The 22,806-nt window shown below is 58.4% G+C and overlaps 8 protein-coding genes across 8 annotated transcripts; 3 read left to right on the plus strand and 5 right to left on the minus strand.

Annotated features, from left to right (window-relative positions):
* The first annotated feature begins 1,250 nt into the window (after nt 1-1,250).
* Nucleotides 1,251-2,563, plus strand: SDRG_10585 (hypothetical protein). The gene has a single exon (XM_008616581.1). It carries the CDS (start codon nt 1,344-1,346, stop codon nt 2,502-2,504), a length of 1,161 nt encoding a protein of 386 aa, XP_008614803.1. The 5' UTR covers nt 1,251-1,343; the 3' UTR covers nt 2,505-2,563.
* SDRG_10586 (hypothetical protein) lies at nt 2,556-5,071 on the minus strand (the record flags this gene model as incomplete). The annotated part of the gene is made up of 6 exons (XM_008616582.1): nt 2,556-2,929; nt 2,973-3,479; nt 3,520-3,708; nt 3,794-4,091; nt 4,142-4,341; nt 4,384-5,071. Coding segments are annotated over 6 exons (2,095 nt in total), but the record flags the coding sequence as incomplete, so codon positions are not given.
* Nucleotides 5,072-5,815: 744 nt separating this feature from the next.
* Nucleotides 5,816-8,113, plus strand: SDRG_10587 (hypothetical protein). The gene is made up of 8 exons (XM_008616583.1): nt 5,816-6,034; nt 6,085-6,304; nt 6,350-6,433; nt 6,484-6,666; nt 6,719-7,000; nt 7,049-7,218; nt 7,264-7,635; nt 7,731-8,113. The coding sequence occupies exons 1-8, from the start codon at nt 5,829-5,831 to the stop codon at nt 8,002-8,004; spliced, it is 1,791 nt and encodes a 596-aa protein (XP_008614805.1). The 5' UTR covers nt 5,816-5,828; the 3' UTR covers nt 8,005-8,113.
* SDRG_10588 (hypothetical protein) lies at nt 8,095-8,556 on the minus strand. The gene is made up of 3 exons (XM_008616584.1): nt 8,509-8,556; nt 8,381-8,461; nt 8,095-8,333 (listed from the first exon to the last, which is right to left on the minus strand). The coding sequence occupies exons 1-3, from the start codon at nt 8,521-8,523 to the stop codon at nt 8,223-8,225; spliced, it is 207 nt and encodes a 68-aa protein (XP_008614806.1). The 5' UTR covers nt 8,524-8,556; the 3' UTR covers nt 8,095-8,222.
* A 682-nt stretch (nt 8,557-9,238) lies between these two features.
* SDRG_10589 (hypothetical protein) lies at nt 9,239-11,532 on the plus strand. The gene is made up of 9 exons (XM_008616585.1): nt 9,239-9,560; nt 9,612-9,810; nt 9,857-9,940; nt 9,984-10,163; nt 10,217-10,498; nt 10,541-10,663; nt 10,708-10,754; nt 10,800-11,087; nt 11,138-11,532. Exons 1-9 carry the CDS (start codon nt 9,334-9,336, stop codon nt 11,415-11,417), a joined length of 1,710 nt encoding a protein of 569 aa, XP_008614807.1. The 5' UTR covers nt 9,239-9,333; the 3' UTR covers nt 11,418-11,532.
* On the minus strand, nt 11,455-13,564 carry SDRG_10590 (hypothetical protein). The gene is made up of 5 exons (XM_008616586.1): nt 12,918-13,564; nt 12,691-12,873; nt 12,361-12,642; nt 12,142-12,311; nt 11,455-12,089 (listed from the first exon to the last, which is right to left on the minus strand). The coding sequence occupies exons 1-5, from the start codon at nt 13,557-13,559 to the stop codon at nt 11,504-11,506; spliced, it is 1,863 nt and encodes a 620-aa protein (XP_008614808.1). The 5' UTR covers nt 13,560-13,564; the 3' UTR covers nt 11,455-11,503.
* Nucleotides 13,565-14,253: 689 nt separating this feature from the next.
* On the minus strand, nt 14,254-20,744 carry SDRG_10591 (hypothetical protein; the record flags this gene model as incomplete). The annotated part of the gene is made up of 5 exons (XM_008616587.1): nt 14,254-19,784; nt 19,969-20,017; nt 20,062-20,110; nt 20,160-20,345; nt 20,398-20,744. The coding sequence occupies 5 exons, from the start codon at nt 20,742-20,744 to the stop codon at nt 14,470-14,472; spliced, it is 5,946 nt and encodes a 1,981-aa protein (XP_008614809.1). The 3' UTR covers nt 14,254-14,469.
* A 345-nt stretch (nt 20,745-21,089) lies between these two features.
* On the minus strand, nt 21,090-22,677 carry SDRG_10592 (hypothetical protein). Its single transcript, XM_008616588.1, has 3 exons — nt 22,348-22,677; nt 21,774-22,293; nt 21,090-21,713 (listed from the first exon to the last, which is right to left on the minus strand). Exons 1-3 carry the CDS (start codon nt 22,639-22,641, stop codon nt 21,133-21,135), a joined length of 1,395 nt encoding a protein of 464 aa, XP_008614810.1. The 5' UTR covers nt 22,642-22,677; the 3' UTR covers nt 21,090-21,132.
* Between the last annotated feature and the right edge of the window lie 129 nt (nt 22,678-22,806).

Genomic DNA, 22,806 nt, shown 5'->3' on the forward strand with positions numbered 1-22,806 from the left:
TGGCCGTGGTGATCGATCACGAGTTCGGTCCGCGTCCCTTCACTTGAGCGCTTACGATAGAGTCCACACGTTCTGAGCTAGCTTTACTACCAAGGGTATAAGCATCACGTTGCTGTCGTGTGGCCGAGCAGCCATGCGGCGCGCACATATTATCCGAGCAATATTATCCGGATGAAAATGTGCACGCCACCGCTTCTCAGCAGCTTGTTGCGCAGATTTGGAGTTTGAAACGCAGTCGCATGTTTCGTTATATATACATAGCTGGTGACGCAGGGAGCCCAAAAACCAAAGAATCGTGCTCGTAGCGTGGCTACAGCCTGTGCAATGCGCATTTCTGCGAAGTTGCTCGATGCTACATTGATACATTGATAGATTGATACTAGATGCAGTATCAGTTTTCACCAACTGGAACGGCGCATTGCACAGACTGTAGGCACGCTACGAGCACGATTCTTTGGTTTTTGGGCTACCTGCGTCACCAGCTATGTATATATAACGAAACACGCGACTTCGATTCAAACTCCAAATCTGCGCAACAAACTGCTGAGCAGCGGTGGCTGCACATTTTATCCGGATAATATTGTCCGGATAAAATGTGCTCAACCAGCCAGAGCCTTGCCACGCAACTCTTTTCATCCCCTTGCTAGCACTATCTACTCGTACCTAGCACGGCGACGGTTTTCCTCTGCCTTTGTCACCAGACCGTTTTTGTGGCGTTCCTATAGTGTGCCCAAGCTCACTCTGTACACATTTCAAGTGTGTGCTTCGTGATTGCGCAAGTACTACGTAATAAGTACTTGTATTAACTATCAAGCTGTTCTATTTGGGCACACTCTCGACGCGCTTGTGGAAAAGACGTTCGTCGCAAATTGCATCAAGAACGTATTGTCAACGATGGCTCTCACGTACACTGCGACGGCTTCACGTCGGGAGCATTGCTTGGGAGACGTCAGCAGAATGTCATGTCGAGTTGGTAGAGTGGAGCTCGGACTCCAGCGCCGACAGCACGACCAAGTGTTTGGTCCTCTCTGAACCTCTCGATTCTCACACGAGTGATGCGATAGTGGTGGATAGATAGATACAGGTAGGCGACTCCCGTGAAACCTGCTGCTGCCCTTTATAGCATCGCATTCTTGGACTAGTCGTGGCGCGCGGCTGTCAATGACTCGATCGACCCCATTGGCTGATGTCGCTGTCAAGCTTGATTCGGATTGGCTCCTCTCCGATACATTGTCCAATCAGGTCGCTGCGCGGCCTTTCTGCAGAGGTTGCGCACTGCGAGCATCACTTGGACGCTACTTGGCGCTCAGTGTCTCAATCTTCCTTTTGCCACGTGCAGCAAAATGCGTCTGGACGCTCTCGCTCTGGGGCTACTGGCGCATGTCGTTGCCGCCGACACGACCGAGTCGGCCGTCACGCTCGTCCTATCATACGTCGTTCGCGCCGTGAGTCTCCGGTCGCCCACCGTGCCGACGCCGTCGCCGTCGCCGCCCGAGAGCTCGCTCGACTTGCTTCTCAACTACCACTATTCGCACATTTGGAGTGGTCTCCTCGCGGGGTTTGCGATTCCGATTGGGCTTGTCCTCGCGTTTCTCGGCTTCAAAATGCTCAAGGTGTCGGCGCTCCTCTGCGGCTTCTCACTCGGCGGCCTCTTGCTCTACGTGCTCTCGCTTTTGATTTTCGCCGATCAGTCGTATATTGTCACGGCCACGTGGGTCGCGTTCCTCATTGGCGCACTCCTCATCGGTGCCATCTCGATGCTCCTCGACCAAGTCGGCAACTTTGTCATTGGCCTCTGCGCCGGCGCGGCGTTCGCGGCACTCCAGCACATTTCTTATGGCTACAAGTACTGGCCGTCGAATCCCAACGGCGCCTTGTACATTAGCGTCGCGTCGTGGGCCCTCGTCTTTGGTGCCCTCACCGTCCTCGGTGGCAAGCCGCTCCAGATCGTCTCGACCAGCCTCGCCGGGGCGACAATGACGGTATGGGGCATTGGGTACTTTGCCGGGCGCTACCCCAGCGTGTGTGACCTTCCGCGCCAACAAGCGTTTGGAAATGGACCATGGGAGTATGATATTCCGTCGGCGTGGTGGGGCTACCTCACGGCGACGCTCGTGCTCTGGGTCGCGGGCATTGGCCTCCAGTTTGCTGTCACGGCCGTCGACCCGGTCGTCGTCAAGAAGGAAGATCACCACGCGACGCACGATGCGACGCATCACCGCGAGCTGTACGCGCACCACCACCTCTCTCCGTACCGCAAGTCGCGCTCGCAACGCAAGTCGTCGTTCTCGTCGTCGTCCTCGTCGTCGGACCACCATGCCATTGAAATGACCGAGCGTCGGCACCAAACTGACAAAGTCGACCATCCAAAGACGGACAAGCACCGCACGAGCAGTCACGAGGCGTCGTCGATTCCGGACGGCGTCCCGATTGTCGAGACGCACTACGTGCAGGTGGGCACGCCGCACCACCATCACGACCACCACCGCCATCACCACTTTTAACCTTTCCAAACCTGTACACTACCCAATACTAAAAAACTAGTCGTCGTCTTGTGCCCATATGACGTGTCTACTACACAAAAGCCAGTGGCAACCAACAAGGTGCAGCAGCGGATTTGCAAGCGGCCATGAGCCAATGCCAACGAGCAACGAAATGTCATTGCATGGGTGACGACCATGCTCGGTCGCGCACGTCGTACAATATTGTCTTTTGTTTACGCGACATTTTTGGCGTTCAAAAATGCGGCGTCGTTGGGCGGCCGACCGAGAAAGCTTGCGATCAGGTCGACCGCATCCGCGCTGCCGCCGCGCGCCAAGATGCGCTCGCGGTACTCGATGCCCGTGTCTTGGTTCAGCAGACCTTTGTGCAGGAACCGCGAGACAAACATATCGGTTGCAACGACGTCGCTCCAGAGGTAGCCATAGTACTAGACACATCCACGTTAGGGCTAGGGTCATTGGTGGTTTTACCTGGGCATCGTAGTTGCCGACAATGTGACCGAACGACGCCGCGAGGTTTGTGCCGCGGGTCATCGGGACCAAGTGCACGGTACGGTGCAGCGTATCGAGGAGGCTCTCCGTGTCGGCATCCGTCGATGCGTCGTCGCCATGCACGGTCTGGTCAAAGAGTGCATACAGCACTTGGCGCTTGGTCTGGAGACCGGCGCAGGCGTTGCGCGACGCTAGAAGCGCTGCAATTTGGTCGTCCGAGAGCGGCTGCGACGTCGTGTAGTGACACGAGAGACGGCGCAGCGTGTCGGCATCCCAGGCCCACTGTCCGAGGAGCTGGCTCGGCGCTTCGACAACGTCCCGCTCGACGGCCGTGCCCGCAAAACGCTTGATGTGCACTTCCGAGAAAACGTGATGCAGGACGTGGCCAAACTCGTGAAAGAACGTCGCCACCTCGCTGTGCAGCAGCAAAGCGGGCTTGGTCGCGCTCGGCGGTGTAAAGTTGGCCACCATGGCCGCGACTGGCAGCTACCGTACAGTATCATCCTACTCTGTTGGTGCGTCTTACCTGTCGCTTGAGCTCCGTGTCGAGGCCGGTTGCTTGGAGCCCGTGGCAAGCAGCATGCGCGTACTTGCCGGACCGGGGGAAGAGGTCAAGGTACACATAACCCATGAGGTGGCCATGTCGGCGACCGGCTCGCGCGTCATGCACGGCAAACATGCGGACGTCGGGATGCCATACATGCGGCGACGGCACCTACAATAGCATGCAAGTGTGGATCTTATGACTGTCTTGTAGATCTGATAGCGGTCGTCGGGTCGGGTCGGGCTAGGGGAAGTACCTCGGTAAAGGTGACGGCGAAAAGCTGCGCGCAAGTCTCGAGAAGCACGCGCGTGACGTGGCTCAGTGGAAAGTACTCTTGGAGCACTTGGTGGTCGACGGCGCAGTGCAACTTTTGGTACAAATGCAGATAATACCGATAGTCGTACATGGCCAAGACACCGGACGCTTCGTCGGTCGTCGACTCAGTCGCCTGCTTGAGCGCCAGCAGCGATTGGAGCTCGGTCGCAGCGAGTGGTGTGAGCTGTGCGTCGAGCCCGTGCAGGAAGGAGAGGATGGTTGCTGGCGACTGCGCCATCCTACGTTGCCACATGTCGTCGGTCGACAAAGAGAAGCGAATATGGTATACCGAATGCTGGCGACATAGGCCGCGTGCGATGAAAAGCCAAGGAGCGACGCAGCCTCGCGGCGAAGACGCAGCATCTCTTCGAGGATCGGGACGTTCGTCGCTTGGCAGCGGCTACTGAACGCCGCTTCGACACGCTGCCGCGTCGCCGCCACGTGGCAGGTCTGCAGCACAGGCAACACGATCGGGGAGTGCATCGTCACCTGCATAGACCGTCACAACGAGGCAAGCGAACACGAACGGACCTTGAAGCAGCCGTACTTGTCGGTCGCCATGGCCACCAGCACATCGGGGGAGACGCCATGCAGCTCGTCGCGGGTACAGAGCACTGACGTGGCATCGTCGCAGAGGTTATTTGCAAACGCAGTCGCGAGCGACGCAATCTTCTTTTGAAGCCACAGCACGCGCTGCCGGAGCGAAGCGTCGAGGTGGACACCGTTGCGCTCAAAATCGCGGACGAGGCGCTGGACGAACCGGCCCTTCTCGCCCTCCAGGCGCGCGCCCACAGCGCTGTCCGCGAGCGCCTTGATGACGCGGTAGACGTCGGCGCGCATGCTGCTCTGGAGGCCATATGCAGTGATGGCTTCGTGGGCAGCGGTCGCTGCGTCACGCAGTGCGGGCGTTGCGCCGACGTAGCGCAAGAAACTCACGCTGCTGATGCGCGGCGACAGCTCGAGCTCGATTTGTGCGAGCCGCGCCGCCGTCTCTTCGTACGTACACGACTCGGCGAGCGCCACTTCGTCGTCGACAGCGCACCACGCCTCGAGGATCGCGCTTGTCTCGGCAGCAATGTCCGCCGGCGTCAAGTCAAAGCGAAGCTTCGTCAGTGTCTTCTTGTGCGCGGCGTCGAGCGCACGCCGTTTGTGCACGTAGAGGAGCGCGAGGCTCACTGCCACGGCGGCGGCGACACTGATGCGTGCGGCGTTGACCATGGTGCAATGTGGGAGTAGCCGACGCGTATCCGGAATTATCCTTCCGGAAGGGGCACCGGTTGCCGGATTCAAGCGACCGGTAGACCTAAAACTAGGACACGCAGGACTCATTGACACGCTGATGCACTGCAAGCACTCGGCCATCTACTCAGCAGCTGCCACCGACTAGTACCGCCTAGAATCGATAGAGGAGTGACAGCCTCCAACGGTGCACTCTGCATTGGTGTAACCTACATAAGCGTAAACGCTGGCTCGATGCGCCTACAGCGATGACCAGTCGAGAAACGCGAGCCGCTGAACCGCCGTGCGCTGCCGAAAGATTGCAAAAGGCTTGGAAACCACAGCGGAAGGCTTCGGCCTCCGAGCCTCCTACACAATGGTTTTGGCGCCAAATGTGGCGTTCAGTGGATTCAAAATGGGGCTTTGCGTCAACAGCTTACCGGGTTCGCATCGTTGGGTATCCTTATGACGCTCCATCCGGTACCTTACACGTCCATTGCCTGCAGGAGACCTGCGGATTGGCATTGCTCGCCAAGGGACGAGGCAATTCGCGATCTTCCCGCAAGATACGGTGGCTTGTCGTCCTGTCTATGTTTTTATCGTATCCGTCTCATATTGATGCTGTTTCTCAATAATGCCTCAAACTAAGAGCTTATCTCGTATCTAAATACTCTGCACGACGCATTGAGACGCTTTGGTGAACGATGCTCGTATCTTTCGAACGACGCAATTCACTTTTGGTTTGGCTCGCCACCGGCATGACCTCGCGACCGAGCTACTACGGAACACCGGCCCATGAGGGCGACGGGCTTCTCTCTGCACCGCGTCGGTCCTCTTCGCTGCGTGCGAACGTCCTCCTTGGGCTCAACGTCGCGATCGCTGGCGCCTTGGGCCTCGTCGGCGTCTCGATGCACACGTCCCACGCTCGCTTTGAAGCGCTCTCGGCCAAGATGGACGTCTTCTTGTACGTTCATCTCATCGCTTTGCCATGACGGCCATAACGAATGTGATTAGGAGCCAAGCACCGGAGGCCAATCTGCACGCCGCGTACCGATCCCACGCGGTGGCCCCGTCCAAGTACGCAGTGCGGCATGTGACCCCGCGGAAGGACCAGTCCCAGCGTGGCACGTGCTGGGACTTCGCCACCATCGGCGTTCTCGAGCAGTCGTACCGCGCCCACGGCCTCGCCCATGGCTGGCTCGAAGAAGACGAATATGTCTCGTTCTCCGAGCAGGTCCTTCGTTGTCCAAACAACCTACGGCGACTGACGAAAGCGTAGGCGTATGGTATTGCGGTCATGGAGCTTTGCGCGGGCCCACCGTCGTCGCCACAGCAAGTGGCGTGTCGCGTGGCCGGCGACTCGGTACTCTCGCGTCACCAATTCACCTGATACATTGAAACTTTTGGCGCTAGATGTGGAAGAACTCGACCGAAGGCGGTGAAGTCGGCGAGCTCTACTACCTGCAGCACGGACTCGCGAACGCGGTGTTTCCGTACGCGATTTGCCCGTATATCAAAACAGGCGGCAACGACTCGACGTGCCCGGGGCTGACGTCCGACCGTCGTCATGACAACCCGCTCAAGTTCAAAGTGCGCGTACGTGCTCTGTCTGATGCCTTTCGGACACATTGAACAACTTGTCATGTAGTCGATGGACACGTGGTACGACGATATGACGATCAAGGCGCGGCTCTTTGAGCAGAAGAAGGCCATGGCACTCTCGACGCCGGTGACGTACGTGACGCACTACTACCCATGCATTGGCGAGTTTGCGTCCGACCCACATTGCACTTTGGACCACTGCACCTTGTGCCCAAGCGAAATGTCGGCAACCTCGTGCTGTGTACCTCTCAAGGGTGGGCGCAACCGCAACATGGAAGGCGAGTTCTTCTCGCATCGCGGAATGACGATTGAAGGCGGCCACGCGATGGTATTGTCTCTATCCAAGTATCCACATCGTATGCCATCGGATACTTAGCTCCTCGTCGGCTACAACGATGCGTTCATGACGCGCGATGGGTTTACCGGTGGCTTTGTCGTGAAAAACTCGTGGCTTGACGGCCCGACCCAAGGCAGCCACTCGCTCAACTACTGGATGCAAGAACATTCGGACTGGGAAGAGCGCGTTGTGTGCCCCAACTCGTACAAGTACGTGGCCTCTGAAACATCCGTGGGATGACCAGAACTCTCTAGTCCGTTCAACTGGTACCAGTGCGGCAACGACGCCGAGCCCGTCGTCGCACCCCGTAACATGTCGAGTGTGACGACGGCGCCGCCTACCGAAGCGGCGTTCAACCGCACCAAGGCCTTCAACGGCGGCATCAACGCCTGTCTCTCCAAGGAAACGCTGGTGTATGCGGAAATCAACTACCAGCCACTGCACTTGGTGTGCCTCGACGAGCGTCAGTGCTCCAAGGCGGCGAATGTGACGTACTTTGTGAAAAACACGACCGACTGGGGCGACCGGATGACCATCATGTGCGTCTGGGAGTACAGCCCGGCGTTGGAGGCGCGCGCGTTTTGCCTCAAGCCCATGCTCGAAGTCGACATTGCGAAAACGTTGACGTACGTTGTATGTGCTTTGTCCGCACTTTGGAGTTGTTGCCGATTTTCGAATTTTGATGTTTGATGTTTGAAATTGAGATTCAACTTTGGTGTAGGCCCGTGCCGAGCGAGGTTCGATCCAACGACCCGGACCGGTGTGGCTTTTACTTTATGCCGTACGAGGCGATTCGCCGGTACATTGCGCAGTTCCAGGGCTTTTATGTCAATGCTTTTGACATTGAGTGGCACCCGCAGTCGTATTTGCGCCACAAGGCCAAGTACCCGCATCTCAACTACGACCTCCTCACGCAGTCGACAGCCTTCCAGCACGCAGACGACTTTGACGGCCCTTTCCCATTTGCCAAGGTCGTCGACGGCCCGCCCAACTAGTCGATGTTTGCGTCGTGCTCGTCGCCCTGCACACTGCAGATCGCGGTTGACGGGTTGGCCTCTTTTTTCTCACTAAAATGTGAATCCCACCTCGTGGATTATGCCTGCAGGCACAGAGGTTGATGGCTGGCAAGCGCATATCGCTTCAGTACAAGTCGACCAGTTAGTACATTAGTGTGAATTCTATTCGTGCATATATAAAGAAAGCGACAGGACGTTTACGGCTTGCCGCGCTGGGTCACTGGCGACGAAGCGGCCGTGTTCGACTTGGAGTCGGTCTCGTGCACACTACTCGATGCGTCGACGTCGCTTTGCTCGCGGTTGATGGGCTACCAATACCGTTGAATCTCTCCATGCGGCATTAAGAGTGACGTACGAGGTTCATGGCCCAGTCGGCCGAGTCGAAACGCTGGCGCTCGAGACGCTTGAGAAGGACGCTCTTGGCCAGATTCGCACACTGTGTTTGAAACGGATCAGATCTGAGATAGCCAAAACGAGATCTACCTGAGGGTTGCCCATGCTAAGTCGGTTGAAGAGTGAGCTGCGGAGAACGCTGCGACTTGTAAAGTGACACGTCGACGGTGTCGAGACTCGGAGACTCTGCCATGGACCGACGATCTTTCCTTGCCGCTGATTGGCGGAGACCTCTGCCTTTCGTAGGAAAGCGTCCATCTCATTGGCTGAAATTGATTATCCTGTCATATTCGATGTTCTCGAAAATCAGTATCAAAGGAGAGAGACTCGCGTTGGCATCAGTTGCGACGCCCCAGCCAAGCCCACGGTCGGCGTTCGCGCGCCGCATCGACGAAGCACATGAGTATACATAGCGAGTGAGTCACGCAGACTCTACCTCCTAACCTGGCGAAACGACTCGCCAGCGCAGATTCTCAGTTGGCAGCAGCTGCTTCAAAGTAGCCAGAGCAGGGCGCACCCAAGCATCAAAGCATGACATGATTTTGCAAGCTACTTTCACACAAGCGCTGGGGACTCGCTGGGTATACGTCCCAGTAGTAGTGCGGTGCTGCACGGGGAAGAGAAGCGGCGATTCGAATCGCCACATGCCGATCGGTCGACACGAAACCACCCAAATTGGAGGCGCAAGGCGGCTACTAGTAGTACCTTCCCACACAACGACGTGTCTACAGACATGTCGGCGACCGACCGCTGCGGGGCATGTCGCGGCGTCTTGCCCGCTTGAAGTTGGACAACGCCCGATCGGGGGAGAGTCGGAACCGACGCCTTTGTGGCAGAGACAGTTACATTTCGCGCCAAATTCGTTCCACGTGGCACGCTCCTGAGCGCGTACGGCATAAGCGATTTTGCTGTGTCATGTTGCAGTCGTCTCAGTACGCGCCGCTGTACGGGTCCCAGGACCAACTGCCCGTTTTGCGTCGAAGCCGCCTGCAGATCTCGAAGCGTTGGCTCACGCATTATGGACTCGGGGTTATCATGGTCATGAACGTCGGGATTCTCTTGCTACTCGGATGGGACCTCCACAATTCGACAGCGAACGCTGCCCGCACCATCGCGGCCGTCAACGTCGCCGCCTCGCCGACGTACTCGTGTCCTCTCTTCTCCAGCGAAGGCTCAATTTCGTGTGCTGGTAGGGCCATGACGAGCACGGTCGTACTACCGAGCTTGCCCGCCAAGTTTAGCGTCGAGTACGTGACGCCGTACAAGAACCAAGCCGGCCGCGGGACGTGCTGGGACTTTGGCACGATTGGGCTCCTTGAGCAGTCGTACCGGCGCCACGGCGTTGTGCAAGGCTGGCTCGCACCCCACGACTATGTGGCCTTCTCGGAACAAGTATGCTCCTGTGTTTTGTAATTGATTTGATTGAACATGCCATTAGGCGTACGGGATCGAAGTCGCGGCCATGTGCACCGGTCGCAGCGCGTCGCCCCAGCAAAAAGCGTGTCGTATTGCCGACGACAATGTATGTGGCGAGCGTCGTGCACTCTTTGACTTTGCACTTGCAGATTTGGCGCAACTCCACCGAGGGCGGCGAAGTGCCACTGCTCTATTACCTCCAGCACGGGCTCCACGACGCCGTCTACCCCGACAGCGTCTGTCCGTACATTCCGACGATGGGCCACGACCTTGAATGCCCCGGCCTTGCCTTGCGCCGACCGAGCAACCCGCTCCGCTTCACAGTCGAGGTATTCGGGCATGGAAGCTAAACATGTTGTCATGTACAGCCATCAAATCGTAGGCGATGGAGACGTACTACGAAGAGGCGACGATCAAGGCCCAACTCGTTGCGCGCAGCAGCGCCATGCCGTTCTCGACCAACATGGTGACGCTCACACACTACTACCCTTGCATTGGCGACCTCGTGACGGACCCACGCTGTGCCCCGTCATCATGCCACCTCTGTCCGCCCGAGTTGCCGCAAGCCACGTGCTGCATCCCGCAGACCGGCGACAGCAGCGTGACAATGGAAGGCGAATTCGTGTCCCACTCGAGCATGGCCAGTGACGGCGGCCACGTCATGGTACTGTGATTGAACGCGGTCATTTCTTATTGCGTTGAATAGCTGCTCGTCGGCTTCAACGACCTCTATGAGACGCGCGATGGCTTCACTGGTGGCTTTATCGTGAAGAATTCGTGGGCGGACAGCCGGTATCAAGGCAGTCATTCGATGCAGTACTGGATGCAGGTAGGCAAGCGCTGGCAAATCTCGATCTAATTGGGTTTGGCTAGAACATTTCCGAGTGGGAAGAGCGCATTCTGTGCCCCAACAGCTACAAGTACCTCATTCTCCAACCGACGACGCGAGTTCATTTGATGTCTAGTCCGTTCAGCTGGTACATCGCCTCGGAGGAAGACGACGTTGTCGGTATCGACGCCGTCTTGTCGGACGACTCGAAGCTCTACGCGCACCTCAACCAGATGCCACTGCATTTGCGCTGCATCGACGCCGATGCGTGCGACCCGTCGCTGGTCTATTTTGCCAAAAATCGCACCGACTATGGCGACCACATGTACATCATGTGCTTTTACGAGTACAACATGTCGTATGACACGTCGACGCTCATGTGCCTGCCCCCCTTGCGGCAAGCCGCCATTGCCGACGTCTTCGAGTACGCTATTTGTCGCCGTTGTGTGGAAATTATTGTCTATATTTCCATAGACCCGTCGAAGTCTACGCCAACGACCCGGATTTGTGCGGCTTCTACATGATCCCGTACGACGTCAACCGCCACATCAACGCGCAGTTCCAAGGATTTTTTGTCAACAGCTTTGACATTTCGTGGGCGCCGCAATCGTATGCGGCCAACGCGGACGCCTTTTTGCAGTACGACTATGGCCCGCTGCTGCGGTCCACCAAGCGCCAGCGGCACGTCTCGTTTGACGGGCCGTTCCCCAATGCGCACGTGTTCAAGGCGCACCGACATCGCCATGCAACCTAAGGCCACAAATACCAATATTGTCCTTTGTGTAAAATGTCCTAATGTCCTTTGAGCGGCCAACAAGACATTTTTTCACATTGACAAAATTAAGTTTTGTGAAAATTGATGTGCTCTGCAAATGGGAATGGGCCCGGAAAGTCGGCACGGCGCTGCTTCTTGGTCGACGCCTCGAGCAGGGTGTAGTCGTACTGCGGGAACTTGGCCTTGTTGGCCACGTAGCTCGAGTCGGCCCACGTCATATCAAAGCTGTGGATCCGGAGACCCTTGTAGCGGGCGTTGTACGCGCGTAGTGTCTCGTACGGCATGAAGTAAAAGCCGCAGAGGTCCGGGTCGTTGGGGTACGCGACGCGCGGTGTAAGCTCCTTGGCGATCCCGTCGAGGCGGTTGGGCTTGAGGCACAGATCACGCGTCGCGTTGGTCGCCGAGTCGAGCTCCCAGAGGCAAAATTTGTACATTTTGTCACCATAGTCGGTCGAATTCTTGACAAAGTACGTGGCGTTGGCAGAGCACATAGCGGCGGTGCAGTCGAGGTGCAGCGGCTGCTTGGAGACATTGGCGAACATCTCGATCTTGGGCTCCATGCACGGTGCAAACCCCGCGTGCCACTTGGGCGACGGTGTGGCATTGTTGACAGCAACCGCCGCATTCCCGCATGCATAATAGTTCATCGGACTAGACACAAATATTGTCTTTTGAAACAAATACAAGAAAAAGAGATAGATACCTGTGGCTGTTGGGGCACAAAATGCGCTCTTCCCAGTCGGAAATGTCTTGCAGCCACCACTTGATCGAGTGCGACCCTTGCGTCGGTCCGTCGGCCCACGAATTCTTCAAGATGAAGCCACCGGTGTAGCCGTCTTGGGTCAAGAAGGCATCATTGTAGCCCACCATAAGCTACAACACACATATGTCAAGATTTGACAACTTGATAGATTGATAGTACCATGCCGTGACCGCCAAGATACGTCATCGAGTGGTCATGAAGGTACTCGCCCTCCATGTTGATCGCCTTGATGCTAAACTGCGGCACGCAGCACGTGGTTTGCGTCAAGCTCGCCGGACACAGCGTGCACGATGACGGCGCGCAGTGGGCCGCGTCGTAGAAGGCATCGATGCACGGGTAGTAGTGCGTCACGGACGCGATCGACGTGCTCAGGTCCAAGGCCGCGCCTTGCTTGACGAGTTCGCGCTTGGCCGTCATGTCGTCGTAGTAGGTATACATGCGCTAGCAGACATCTTGTCCACAATATTCGTCTTGATAAAATTTGTGTACCTTCATTTCAAACCGGATCGGGTTGGTGCGGAGCGCAGCGTCCATGCCGTCACAGACTGTGTCGTTCGGGCCGTGGTCGCCGATGTACGGGCAAACAGCTTCGGGCAAAATGGCATCCTTGAGTCCGTCTTCGAGGTAGAAGAGCGCCGAGCTCTCACCGCCTTCGGTCGAATTATTCCAAAACTAGACGAGACATGTCAGCGTTGCAACAGTATCAAGGTATCAACCTCGTCGCCCGCGACCCGGCACACGACTTGCTGCGGCGACGAGATCGGGCCCGCACAAAGGTTGATGACACGCGTGCCGTACGCTTGCTCGGAGAGCGCCACGTACGCGTCCTCGTGCAAGAAGCCTTTTGTCACGCCGTGCTGGCGGTACGACCATTCGAGGTACGAGATGGTTGCAAAGTCCCAGCACGTGCCACGCCGCACTTGGTTCTTGTGCGGCGTAATGTACTTGGCAGTAAACTTGGTCGGCAACATCGCGTGCGGCATCGCTTCGAGGATCGTGGTCATGCGCCGGAGCTCGGCGAGCTGCGCCTCGAGCGACGCCGGGGCTGGCGCCTCGGCATGCGACTGCGGAATCTTGTCGGTAATGTCGACGGCCTTGAGAAGCCCCGAGGCCTCTTCGAGCTTGAGCGCGGTCGCTTGCAAGCTCGTGTGCTGCGCTTGGACGTGTGCGAGCGCAGTGTCGTAGCGCGTCATCGAGGTGTGCATGACGACGCCCATGGCGAACATAACGCCAATCGCGACCGCGTTGAGGACGAGGAAGAGGGCCATGCGCCGGGCATGGCGCCGCGGTGGTCGGCTCAAGAGGCTCTCGGTCGGGTTCGAGCCGTACGTGCTGCGCAGCGGGCTGTAGATGTCCATGGCCGATGGAAAATCGCAAGTGGCTTGAGGTTGTCAAGGTCGCGTCCGGATACGGTGCGGCGAGGAATATTGCGCTTCAACGGTATACAAAAATCAAGTGTGGCCACTCCAATATAATGAAACCATACAAGTATCTAGTCATACCTTTTTAAAAATCCGGATAACCTGCCAAGTTGAAGTGGGCCCCTGCAAGGTCGCACCGCCCGCCTCCTCGACCGTTCGCCTTCTCCACCGACGACGTTCCTGAGCGACGACAGCCAGCGAGTCGCGACAGGCCACACAGCACCCCAGCAAGCCCATCTGAGTAATAGTATCGCACATTCGCCAGGCTCTCGCTTGGCAATTTTTGGGGCTTGTATCAAGGCGGCGGCGCTCCCTAGACAGGCCGTTGAGTACGCCGACAACTGCGCGAGCGTGACGCCGTGTAGATCGAATGAACACCAAGCATGCAGGCAAAGGCAGGAGCAATGCGTCGTCCGAGAAGTGTTGTTGTAAGCGAGTTGTGTGGTCACATTCTGGTTCGACGAAATATTGCAATCATGGCATGGAGCCACGAGCAAAAAACTCGATTCGAGTTGGAGTGCTTCCTGTTAGTTGTATACGTATCGCGGGCCAACGTAGTAACCCAATACTAGCAAGGCCTAGGTACTACAATAATAGTAATATACGATTGGCTCGGAGCTTATGAGCCTGGGCCAAAAACCAACACATCGGAGCGCTAGACCTGAGCTACTCCTCCACCGTGTTGTGATTAATTGTGGTAGCTTGGCAATCGATATGATTCGTGCTTCAAGGCTTATGCATCGAGGCTTATGACGATGTCCACCAAAAGAGTCGAGGCCGGTACCAGTTGAGTGCACGTCCGATCGATGAGACCAGAACCAAATGTCGTCATGATCTACGACAGTATCTACTCGAGCAACGGCACAGCAGCCGCGAGGGCGATGGAAGTGTCTGCGGCACTCTTTGTAGGAAGCACAAAAGTCCGCCACGTCTTGATGTCGAGCAAGATCATGTGGGCGTGAACACGTAGTGTGAGGAGTCCGTCGAGGGCGGCCGAGGCTCGGTCGAGGTGGTAGGTGTCATGCAGGACCCATTCTGTCTGCGTAAATTGATACTTGGCACCCGACGAGAGGAAGAGGGACGGCACCTGCGTCCTCGGCGTCGCATGACGACGCACAATGACGTAGCACACACCATGGGAGACAACCACAGTCGCCAAGAGCAACACCAGTCGCTCAATGCGGCCAATATAGATTGTGCCGGCGTCACAAACGACCAACGCATCCATTTGGTATAGCTCACAATGCAAATCGATCGACGCGGCGGGTGTCACGGGCGACACGAGCGTGATCACCGCGACCACGGCGTAGACGAGAAAGCTATTGAGCGTGACATAGTACGCTGCGTAATCGCCAGTGGCCACCAAAAGAACATCGTTGACGATCGTGATAAGCCACGTCACTTCGTTGGCGGCGAGAAGCGTCTTGTACCACGGATCGTAGGTCGTTGCAAAGCCGCTCATAGACCCCGCGTACGTCAGCTCGATCGTCGCAGTCGCAAGCACGCAGAGCGCTGTCATCGCACGGAGCAATAGCAGCGGACGGCCGACCCATACAATGCCACCGACACGACCCAACTCGGCCATGTTCCAGCCCTCAAACTGTCCGTGGGAAGCGAGCATGTACAGGGTCGCGAGACCGGCAATCGCCATCATGACGCACGTGACGTAGAGCACGCCAGACCGAAAGTACTGGGCAATGTTTCTCGGTATCTCGGACGCCTGTGGCGGCTGACTCAGTGGCGCTTGGACGTCCGTAATGAGCGTGAGTGCGCCGCTATCGCCTTGAAACGTGACCACTTGTCGGATGCCAACGACCCAGTCGTAGAGAAAAAGATAAGCGAAAAACGCAAAGCCCGCTTCGTCAACGTCGAGGAGGTTGACCGTCACAAGCTGTAGTGGCGCGCCTGCCGTCGACGCCGCTGTAAACAGCATGAACGAGACGTTCATGGCGCGCACAAGGTCGCGCACTTGCAGCACGTTTGGCGCCAAATCCGAGGGGTTCAGATTGGTGTGCACAAACGACGTCGTCGCGTTGAGATAGACAAGACACGCCGCCAGATACGACGGCTCATGACGGCACACGGCAGTGTAGTTGTCGCTCATAGCGAGCTGCGCGAGAAGCGCACTGACAATGTACTGTTGGCGCGTCGGCTGCACTTTGGACACGATGCCCGAGTGCGCCATGCACGTCGCATCGTACGAGAGCAAGTTGACGAGCCCAACGGAGATGAGCTGCCCCGAACTGAGCTCGGGACAGAGCGGTGAGCTGCCATACGCCGCAAAGCTGGCGGTGATCCACGCACTGGGCACCGGGTACGAGGCGTCGAGGGGCGTGATAGCATCATACGCGGCTTTGGCGGCACGGTCAGTTGCGAGCAACGTGCGCGTGCGGTCCGTGATCGTCGCGACAAGGCGCTGCAGTGCCCGCGGTGGCGCAACGTACAGCATATCGATGGACCCAAAGGGCCCCAATTGCGAGGCAGTCAGCGACAAGCTCCGAGGCAATGGCAGTGGCAAGGACCCGTTGAGCGCATACACAGCAGCTAAGCTCGTGTTGGCAAAGGCGTAGTTGGCACTGTGTCGCAGCAGGCTCGAACCGCCGATGCCAGACGTGTTGCGATCGATGGCGTCCAGATCGTTGGCGAGTGCCCAGTACATTTTGAACGACGTTTGCATTCCAAGCCGGTACGTTGTCTCTTGCGAAGCGAGCTTGAGCGGGTACGTGACGCCGTATGCATTTCCAATCGAGTAGCTGCTCTGGACACCAATGCGCTTGTAGTTTTGCCACTGTGTTCTAAAGTGCGTGAGGCCCTGTGCGCGCCAGTAGGCCGCTTCATCCTCGACCGAGAGCGACGCGTCAAAGGTGGTGTCGATCCACGTTTGGCCGGCCGACGAACGACGCAAGTCCGCTAGGATTGCCGTCTCCAAACGCTGGCCCCAGCACGCGTTTAGCGACGCGAGATTTGTATTGCGAAGAACGGATTCGAGGTACACGGCGCCATTCGACCGCATGGTGCGGCAGCGCCACTGCCGCGCGGCCGAGTTGGCCATCTCCCATCGCGCTTCCAAGTCGAGATAGCAGTACGGCGAAAAGATCCAGGGCGCACTGCAGCCGTTTGAGCGACGAAGACCGCCAATGGACGCTTCGATCGAATCGAGCAGCGTGTGCTGGAGGTGGGCGCCATAGTTGGCTGGCGACGTCACCACCGTCGACGCTGCAGCAAACGATGTTGGAAGCGTGACGCGCGGTGCCGTCAACTCGAGCGCGGGCACCGCTGTCGTGCCAAGCATGAGCTGCTCGTTGAGCCAGTTGGCGAAGAAGGCGTGGGCGCCCGTACTGTTGAAGCTCGCCCAGAACAGATCGTTGGAGAGGTTCACTTGCGAGATGCTGAGATACGAGATCGAGCTCACAATCGAGGATACGACATAGCTGAGCCCGACAATGCGACGCACAACACGCCATCGAACGGACGGCTTGTCCACGAGCTCGATGAGTGTCGGGGCGGGGCCATCGACGGGTGTGCGTTGGCGCAGCGTCGGACGTGGCAAGACGACGACCTGCGGCGACGTCGAGAGCGTGTCTCGGACGAGCACCCAGAGCTTGATGTCGAACAGATACTTGAGACCGCGTAGACGGAACGGGAGCACTCCGGCAAGGACGCATGCGACATGGTCCATCGCACATTGCTCTGACGACGAGCCGGGGGCCAGCGTCAAGACGGCGTCGGCTAGTCCATTTAAGAGCAGTGGTCCCGGCAATATGGGCCGGTGGGGCGAGCAGAGCGTCAGCGCCGTCCACGAAAGCAGGACGCTTCCGACTTGGATCGTAGCGATCACTGCTACGCGCGTCGAACTGCCCATATAGAGGACCCCACTCGTGCACGAGACGGAATAGTCCATGTTGGTGCCGACGCAGTGGCGGTCGAGGACGCCGGTCACCTGAATCGGAGAGATCAAGTCGAGCAAGAAGAGGACACCCCACGCGAGCGTGCTCGCAAAAAAGCTCGACTCCCGCGTACGTTGCTGCGTGAGAAGAACCAAAAGATCGTTGAGAACGTACGTGAGCCATGTAGCTTCACCGGCAACGACGGCCGCGACTATACAGTGGCGTGGCGTCGCGACCAAGCGCGATGTGCCCGCCGCCGACGTCTCGAGCGAGGTATGCACAGAGCTCAGGAGGAGTGTCGCCGAGGCAGCGCGCAAGAAGGTGAGCGGCCGACCGAGCCAAACCGCACTCGTGACGCGATTGAACACAAAGAGGTTGGCGCCATGGAAGCCCCGTCGCGCGTAGCATGCATACGCGAGCGCGACACCGCCGACGCTCGTCAAGACGATGGACGTGACGACAACGAGGTAGAAGAGAATCTGCGTGGCTGTCTGCAGCTCTTGCGTGCCTGTTGTGTACACCAGCGGCGCTTCGACGTTCGAGATCAATGGTACGCTGTCGACGTCGCCTTGGAACGAGAGGACTTCTCGACGCCCCAGCGCCCAGTCGGTGACAAACATCCAGCCGAAAAAAGCAAAGCTCGGCTCCAGTAGTGGCTGTCGAAGCACGCGCCATGCGCCAGTCGCGGTCGTGGCATATTGCATCAGCCCAACACCAAGGCCAATATCGTGTTGCGCGGCCGGCCAATCCGCGGTTGCCACGTGTTTGACATAGAGCGCATCGACGCTCTGGAGCGCGGCCCTGCACGTGGGTACCGACAAAGGCGCTGCCGCAGCGCACGCAGTCTCGATGGAGAATGCAGTGGCGCTGGCCACGCGTGCCACCAGTAGCGCGAGCGGGTCAAGTACGACTTCGAGCGGTTGGGGCGACGAGCAGTCGTTCGTAAAATCAAACGACTGCTGCACGTACGACGTGTTTGGCAACATAACACACAGCGGGCTGCCGCCGTAATAGCTGTGGCCGTGCCATGTCAGTGGCAGCAGTTGAATGGGTGTTGTCGGCGGTACCAGAGCAGCTACGTCGTTGGCCGACGCGACGCGAAGCGCGGCGACCGCCGTTAAAAGGGAGTGTGGCACAGCAACATGAAGGCAATCAATACTCTGAAAAGGGCCAATGAGGGCACGGAATTGAGCGGCTTGAGCGACAAACTGCCCGGGCACCGTCGTGTCACCGTGCATGACCTCGATGTCGAGAGCCGGCAAGTCCGCCGAGATGTTGGCCAAAAAATAGCGCGACGAGCCTCGAATGAGGCTGCGGTTGAGCACTTGATTTTGCCAGAGGTCGTTGAGCGGTAGCCAAAAGAGGATCACCGACGTCCATGGCCCGGCGCCTTGCGGGATATCCTTGAGCGTCAGAAGCTGTGGCATCCCCAGTGCGTTCTGCAGGACCATGGTCTCGCTCACGCCCGGCCGATACCGGTTCTGCCACTGCAGCTCAAACGAACGCATCGCATGGCGTCGCCAGTAGGCGAGTTCGTCGGCCACCGACGTGGTCGCGCGCGCCGTCGCGACGCTGGAAAGGAAGGACTGACCGCGACTGGTCTCTTGCAGAGCGAGCTCCAAAGCGACGGTAAATGGGCCGTTCTCACCGCCCCAGACGGTGACATAGTCGGTCCACACGACATTGCGCAATGTGGCTTCCATGTAGACCGCTGCGTTTGTCCCATACTTGTCTTCGCACCGGCGCTGGCGTGCTTCCGTGTGGGCGACTTGAAACGTCCTGTTAAAGTCGACCCAGCAATGCTGTACGCACATGCGCATGGACCAGCGCGCGCTGAGAAGACGCAGCTGCGGCACCGCGTACTCGATCGATTGAAGCTCACTCAAGAGAATGCGCCGCGCGTACGTTGGCGGCACGTTCGTGGTTGCCGTCGGTGACGCGTAGCGCTTGTGGACAGTCGCATCGGCGGCGTACACATCGAGGGCATTTGCACGGGTGAGCATTAGCTGCGCGTTGATCACGTCGACAAGGAACGCTTCGTGGCGCGTTGGCGCATACCCCGCCCACCAAAAGTCGTTGGCGAGGCTCGGCGCGAGGAGAGAGAGGTACCAGAGCCCTACGCTGAGCGAAACGAGCACGTACAGCACCCCGAGAAGCGCAAACGCACGTCGATGCGCAGTCTCTGGCATGAGCGCCTGGGCCACGGACGGTGCGACCGCAGTCCTCGACCGCATCGACGAGTTCGTTTCGGTCTTTAGTTTTGTGACGAGACACCCTGCGACACCGACTCGCGAAACGCTTTGTGCACGCAGTTGTTGTGCAAAGTGGCGCGCGATCTTTCGTCTTCAACGCCGACCGTCCAGTGACGACCAACCATCCACGCACGATAAGAGTGGAATCTGCATAATTCTTTGCACAGAATTGTCTGCATTATTGTTCTGTACTACGAGTACTCGTACGTTTTTGAAGCTCCACATAGACGATCCCCGTCTCACCGACCTCTTCGCTCTAGAACTCAAGGTTGTTGCGCCATCACTAGACTGGAAGCGTACCTCCACAAGTACAAATGGACCTTGGACCTTCTCCAGAAACATCGCCTCCCTAATAGTAGTCAGGACGTAGTGAGGTAAGTGCGTCAACGCATTCGTACTTGTCTTCGTCTCGGACGCGATAGGCGAGCAACACGCGCGTCTCGGGGCGCACGACGACAGCCACCAACGTTGCCAGCAGCGCGTCGTGGTAGTCGGCGTTGAAGATCAAGTCGGCGCCAACGAGGTAGTCCCACGACGTTGAAGGGTATGTCTCGTGGAAGGCGGCGAGCGACGCGGCGTCACCCCTAGAGAAAGAATGACATACGAGGCGCGTTCGTGGAGGCAACGATGGCCAACCAAGACAAGTGGTGGGCTGGGATCGGCGGCAAGCCATTGCGCTGAACGTTGTCGCGGAAGATGGAAATCGCTTCAATGTCGCCGTCGGTAGCAACGACGTGAGCGCCCTGGGATGCCATCTTGATGGCGAGGAACCCGACCCCCGAGCCGAGCTCGAGCACGGTGCGACTTGCGATCGCCATTGTCCGGAGCTTGGCCCAGAGGACGAGCGACGAGTCCCAGAGCGCACCGCCCGTGCTGTTCTCGCCAAGGCCAAAGAAGTTTTGCGTCAGGAGGACGTCGTCGACCGTGACGCGCCACTGCGCCTTGCGCTCGCAGTTCTCGTCCTTGACCACGTCGTCGGTCATGCTGTCGACTTCAACGCGCCAATATCAAGATGGTCCGGCCCGATACACTAAATACACCCAACGTACAGTTCAACAAGGCATTTCCGGCGCAATGGCCACCGGCACGCGGCTTGCAAACGCCATTCGCGCTACGGCACATGCACTGTCTTGTGCGAGCGCATTCATGGCCAGCGTCCGGTCGACTGTTGCTGCGTCTGCGTCGGCGGTGCGGCATGTAAAGTTGCGTGCGTCTGGACAAGCACCAACCAACGCTGGATCCGGATACGGCGGGGAAGTCCCTGCGAGATCGATGAAGCGAGGTGAAGGCGATGGGGGATTCCCTCGTTCTTCCCGCCACCAAGGACATGTGTCGACAACGCGTACGCGTGACTTGGTCTATTAAATGTACTTAGAGAATCATGCGCAAGGGGTCTTCGACGAGCTCCTTGAACGACGCAAGCCACTGGGCGCCGGTCGCGCCATCAATGACACGGTGGTCGCAGGCGAGCGTCGCCGTCATCTGCGTCGCAAACTTGTAGATCTGGGTCGCGTCCGGGTCGTCGTTGGGCACGACGCGCTTCGAGATGACGCCGAGGCCAAGCGAGCACGCCTGGTTGGGGCTCACGATGGCCGCGAGGGCCTTGACGTCGTACATGCCAACGTTGCTGATCGTAAAGGTACCACCCTCAAAGTCGTCGTCGGCCAAGTCCGAGTGCTCGTTCGTGACCTTCTCGACGAGGTCGCGGACATCGGCGTTGAGGCCGTCGAGGCCCTTGAGGTTCGTGTCGCGGAGGACGGGCGCGAGCACGCCGCCGTCGACCGACATCATCATGCTGATGTTGACGTTGTGGAACTGGCGCACAAAGGTGCCCATCCAGGCCGAGTTGGCCGCCGGGATCTTCTTCATCGTCAGCGCCGCGGCGCGCACGATAAAGTCGTTGACCGAGAGCTGCTCGGTTTCGCCACGCGTCTTGTTCAAGAGGTCGCGCGCTACAGATGATGTGCATGGGCTTTGCTGGATGACGAAGGATGATGGAGGAAGCAATGTACCCGAGAGGAGCTTGTCGAGCGTCACGTCGATCGTCAAGTGGTAGTGCGGCACGTCGAGCTTCTGTTGCGTCAACTGCGCCGCGAACGCCTGGGCCTTGGCCGAGAGCGGGACGTCGGTAAAGTCACCGTGGACAATCGGGGCCGCGACGGCCGCAACCGGCGCAGCGGCGACAGGCGCCGCGGCCGCCGGCTGCGACTGGGCGCGGGCAAGCGCCTCTTCAACATCCGCGCGGATGATGCGGCCCAACGGGCCCGAGCCCGAGACGCCGGCGAGGGTCACACCCGACTCGCGCGCAATCTTCTTGGCCAACGGGCTAGCTACAATACGGCCAGCAATTGTCGACGGCGCCGGCGTCGCGACAGGAGCAGCAGCAACGGGAGCAGCGACAGGCGCCGCGGCAACCGGCGCGGCCGCAGCCGGGGCAGGAGCCGCCGGCGCAGCGTTGGCGCCGACCGTAAACGTGGCCAAGGCCGCGACCGAGCTGGCCTCGTCAACCGTGACAAAGATGGGCTCGCCAACCTACGCATTCCATCAGCATCCCTCGCAAATGTCCCCGCGTCGCGTCGCACATACCTTGATGTCGGCCGTGCCCTCGGGCTTGAGAATCTTGGCAAGGTACGAGTCGTCCTGGGCCTCAAAGTCAACGACGGCCTTGTCGGTCTCGACCTGGCAAATGACGTCGCCGGCGCTGATCTTGTCGCCTTCCTTCTTCAACCACGCCGAGATCGTACCCATCTCCATGGTCGGGGACAGGGCCGGGAGGCCGACGACCTCATGGTCGGGCAGAGAAGAGAAGGCGCGGGCGGCGACGGTGGAGCGGGCGCCGAGCACGCGGCCGCTGCGCTGGAGGATCTGTACCACACGCATCGTCGATAAACAAGGAAAGTGATTGACTGGATTTGCCGACTGTAAACCTCACCTTGGCTCTTGCGCCCCGTATCCGGACAACCGCCCCTGCATCGGCCGTCCCCATTGCTCAATCCGGATACGCGCCATACAAACTGCAAGCTTTCGTCCTGTTGAAACTCAATG

Source organism: Saprolegnia diclina (genome assembly GCF_000281045.1).
Source record: "Saprolegnia diclina VS20 unplaced genomic scaffold supercont1.36, whole genome shotgun sequence".
NCBI classification, from domain to species: Eukaryota; Oomycota; class Saprolegniomycetes; order Saprolegniales; family Saprolegniaceae; genus Saprolegnia; species Saprolegnia diclina.

Excerpts from the sequence above, each read along its gene's own strand:
- SDRG_10590 (XM_008616586.1), bottom strand. The coding sequence starts at position 13,559 with ATGGACATCTACAGCCCGCTGCGCAGCACGTACGGCTCGAACCCGACC. Across the intron at positions 12,874-12,917 it reads GCCGGGTCGCGGGCGACGAG|TTTTGGAATAATTCGACCGA; the intron begins GTTGATACCTTG and ends TGTCTCGTCTAG. Across the intron at positions 12,090-12,141 it reads TTGTGCCCCAACAGCCACAG|TCCGATGAACTATTATGCAT; the intron begins GTATCTATCTCT and ends ATTTGTGTCTAG.
- SDRG_10588 (XM_008616584.1), bottom strand. Across the intron at positions 8,334-8,380 it reads CCGACTGGGCCATGAACCTC|CCCATCAACCGCGAGCAAAG; the intron begins GTACGTCACTCT and ends CGGTATTGGTAG.
- SDRG_10585 (XM_008616581.1), top strand. The coding sequence starts at position 1,344 with ATGCGTCTGGACGCTCTCGCTCTGGGGCTACTGGCGCATGTCGTTGCC.
- SDRG_10592 (XM_008616588.1), bottom strand. The coding sequence starts at position 22,641 with ATGCGTGTGGTACAGATCCTCCAGCGCAGCGGCCGCGTGCTCGGCGCC. Across the intron at positions 22,294-22,347 it reads AGGGCACGGCCGACATCAAG|GTTGGCGAGCCCATCTTTGT; the intron begins GTATGTGCGACG and ends TGGAATGCGTAG. Across the intron at positions 21,714-21,773 it reads GCTCGACAAGCTCCTCTCGG|CGCGCGACCTCTTGAACAAG; the intron begins GTACATTGCTTC and ends CATCATCTGTAG.
- SDRG_10589 (XM_008616585.1), top strand. The coding sequence starts at position 9,334 with ATGTTGCAGTCGTCTCAGTACGCGCCGCTGTACGGGTCCCAGGACCAA. Across the intron at positions 10,664-10,707 it reads CGATGCAGTACTGGATGCAG|AACATTTCCGAGTGGGAAGA; the intron begins GTAGGCAAGCGC and ends GGGTTTGGCTAG. Across the intron at positions 11,088-11,137 it reads GCCATTGCCGACGTCTTCGA|ACCCGTCGAAGTCTACGCCA; the intron begins GTACGCTATTTG and ends ATATTTCCATAG.
- SDRG_10587 (XM_008616583.1), top strand. The coding sequence starts at position 5,829 with ATGACCTCGCGACCGAGCTACTACGGAACACCGGCCCATGAGGGCGAC. Across the intron at positions 7,219-7,263 it reads GTGTGCCCCAACTCGTACAA|TCCGTTCAACTGGTACCAGT; the intron begins GTACGTGGCCTC and ends AGAACTCTCTAG. Across the intron at positions 7,636-7,730 it reads GACATTGCGAAAACGTTGAC|GCCCGTGCCGAGCGAGGTTC; the intron begins GTACGTTGTATG and ends ACTTTGGTGTAG.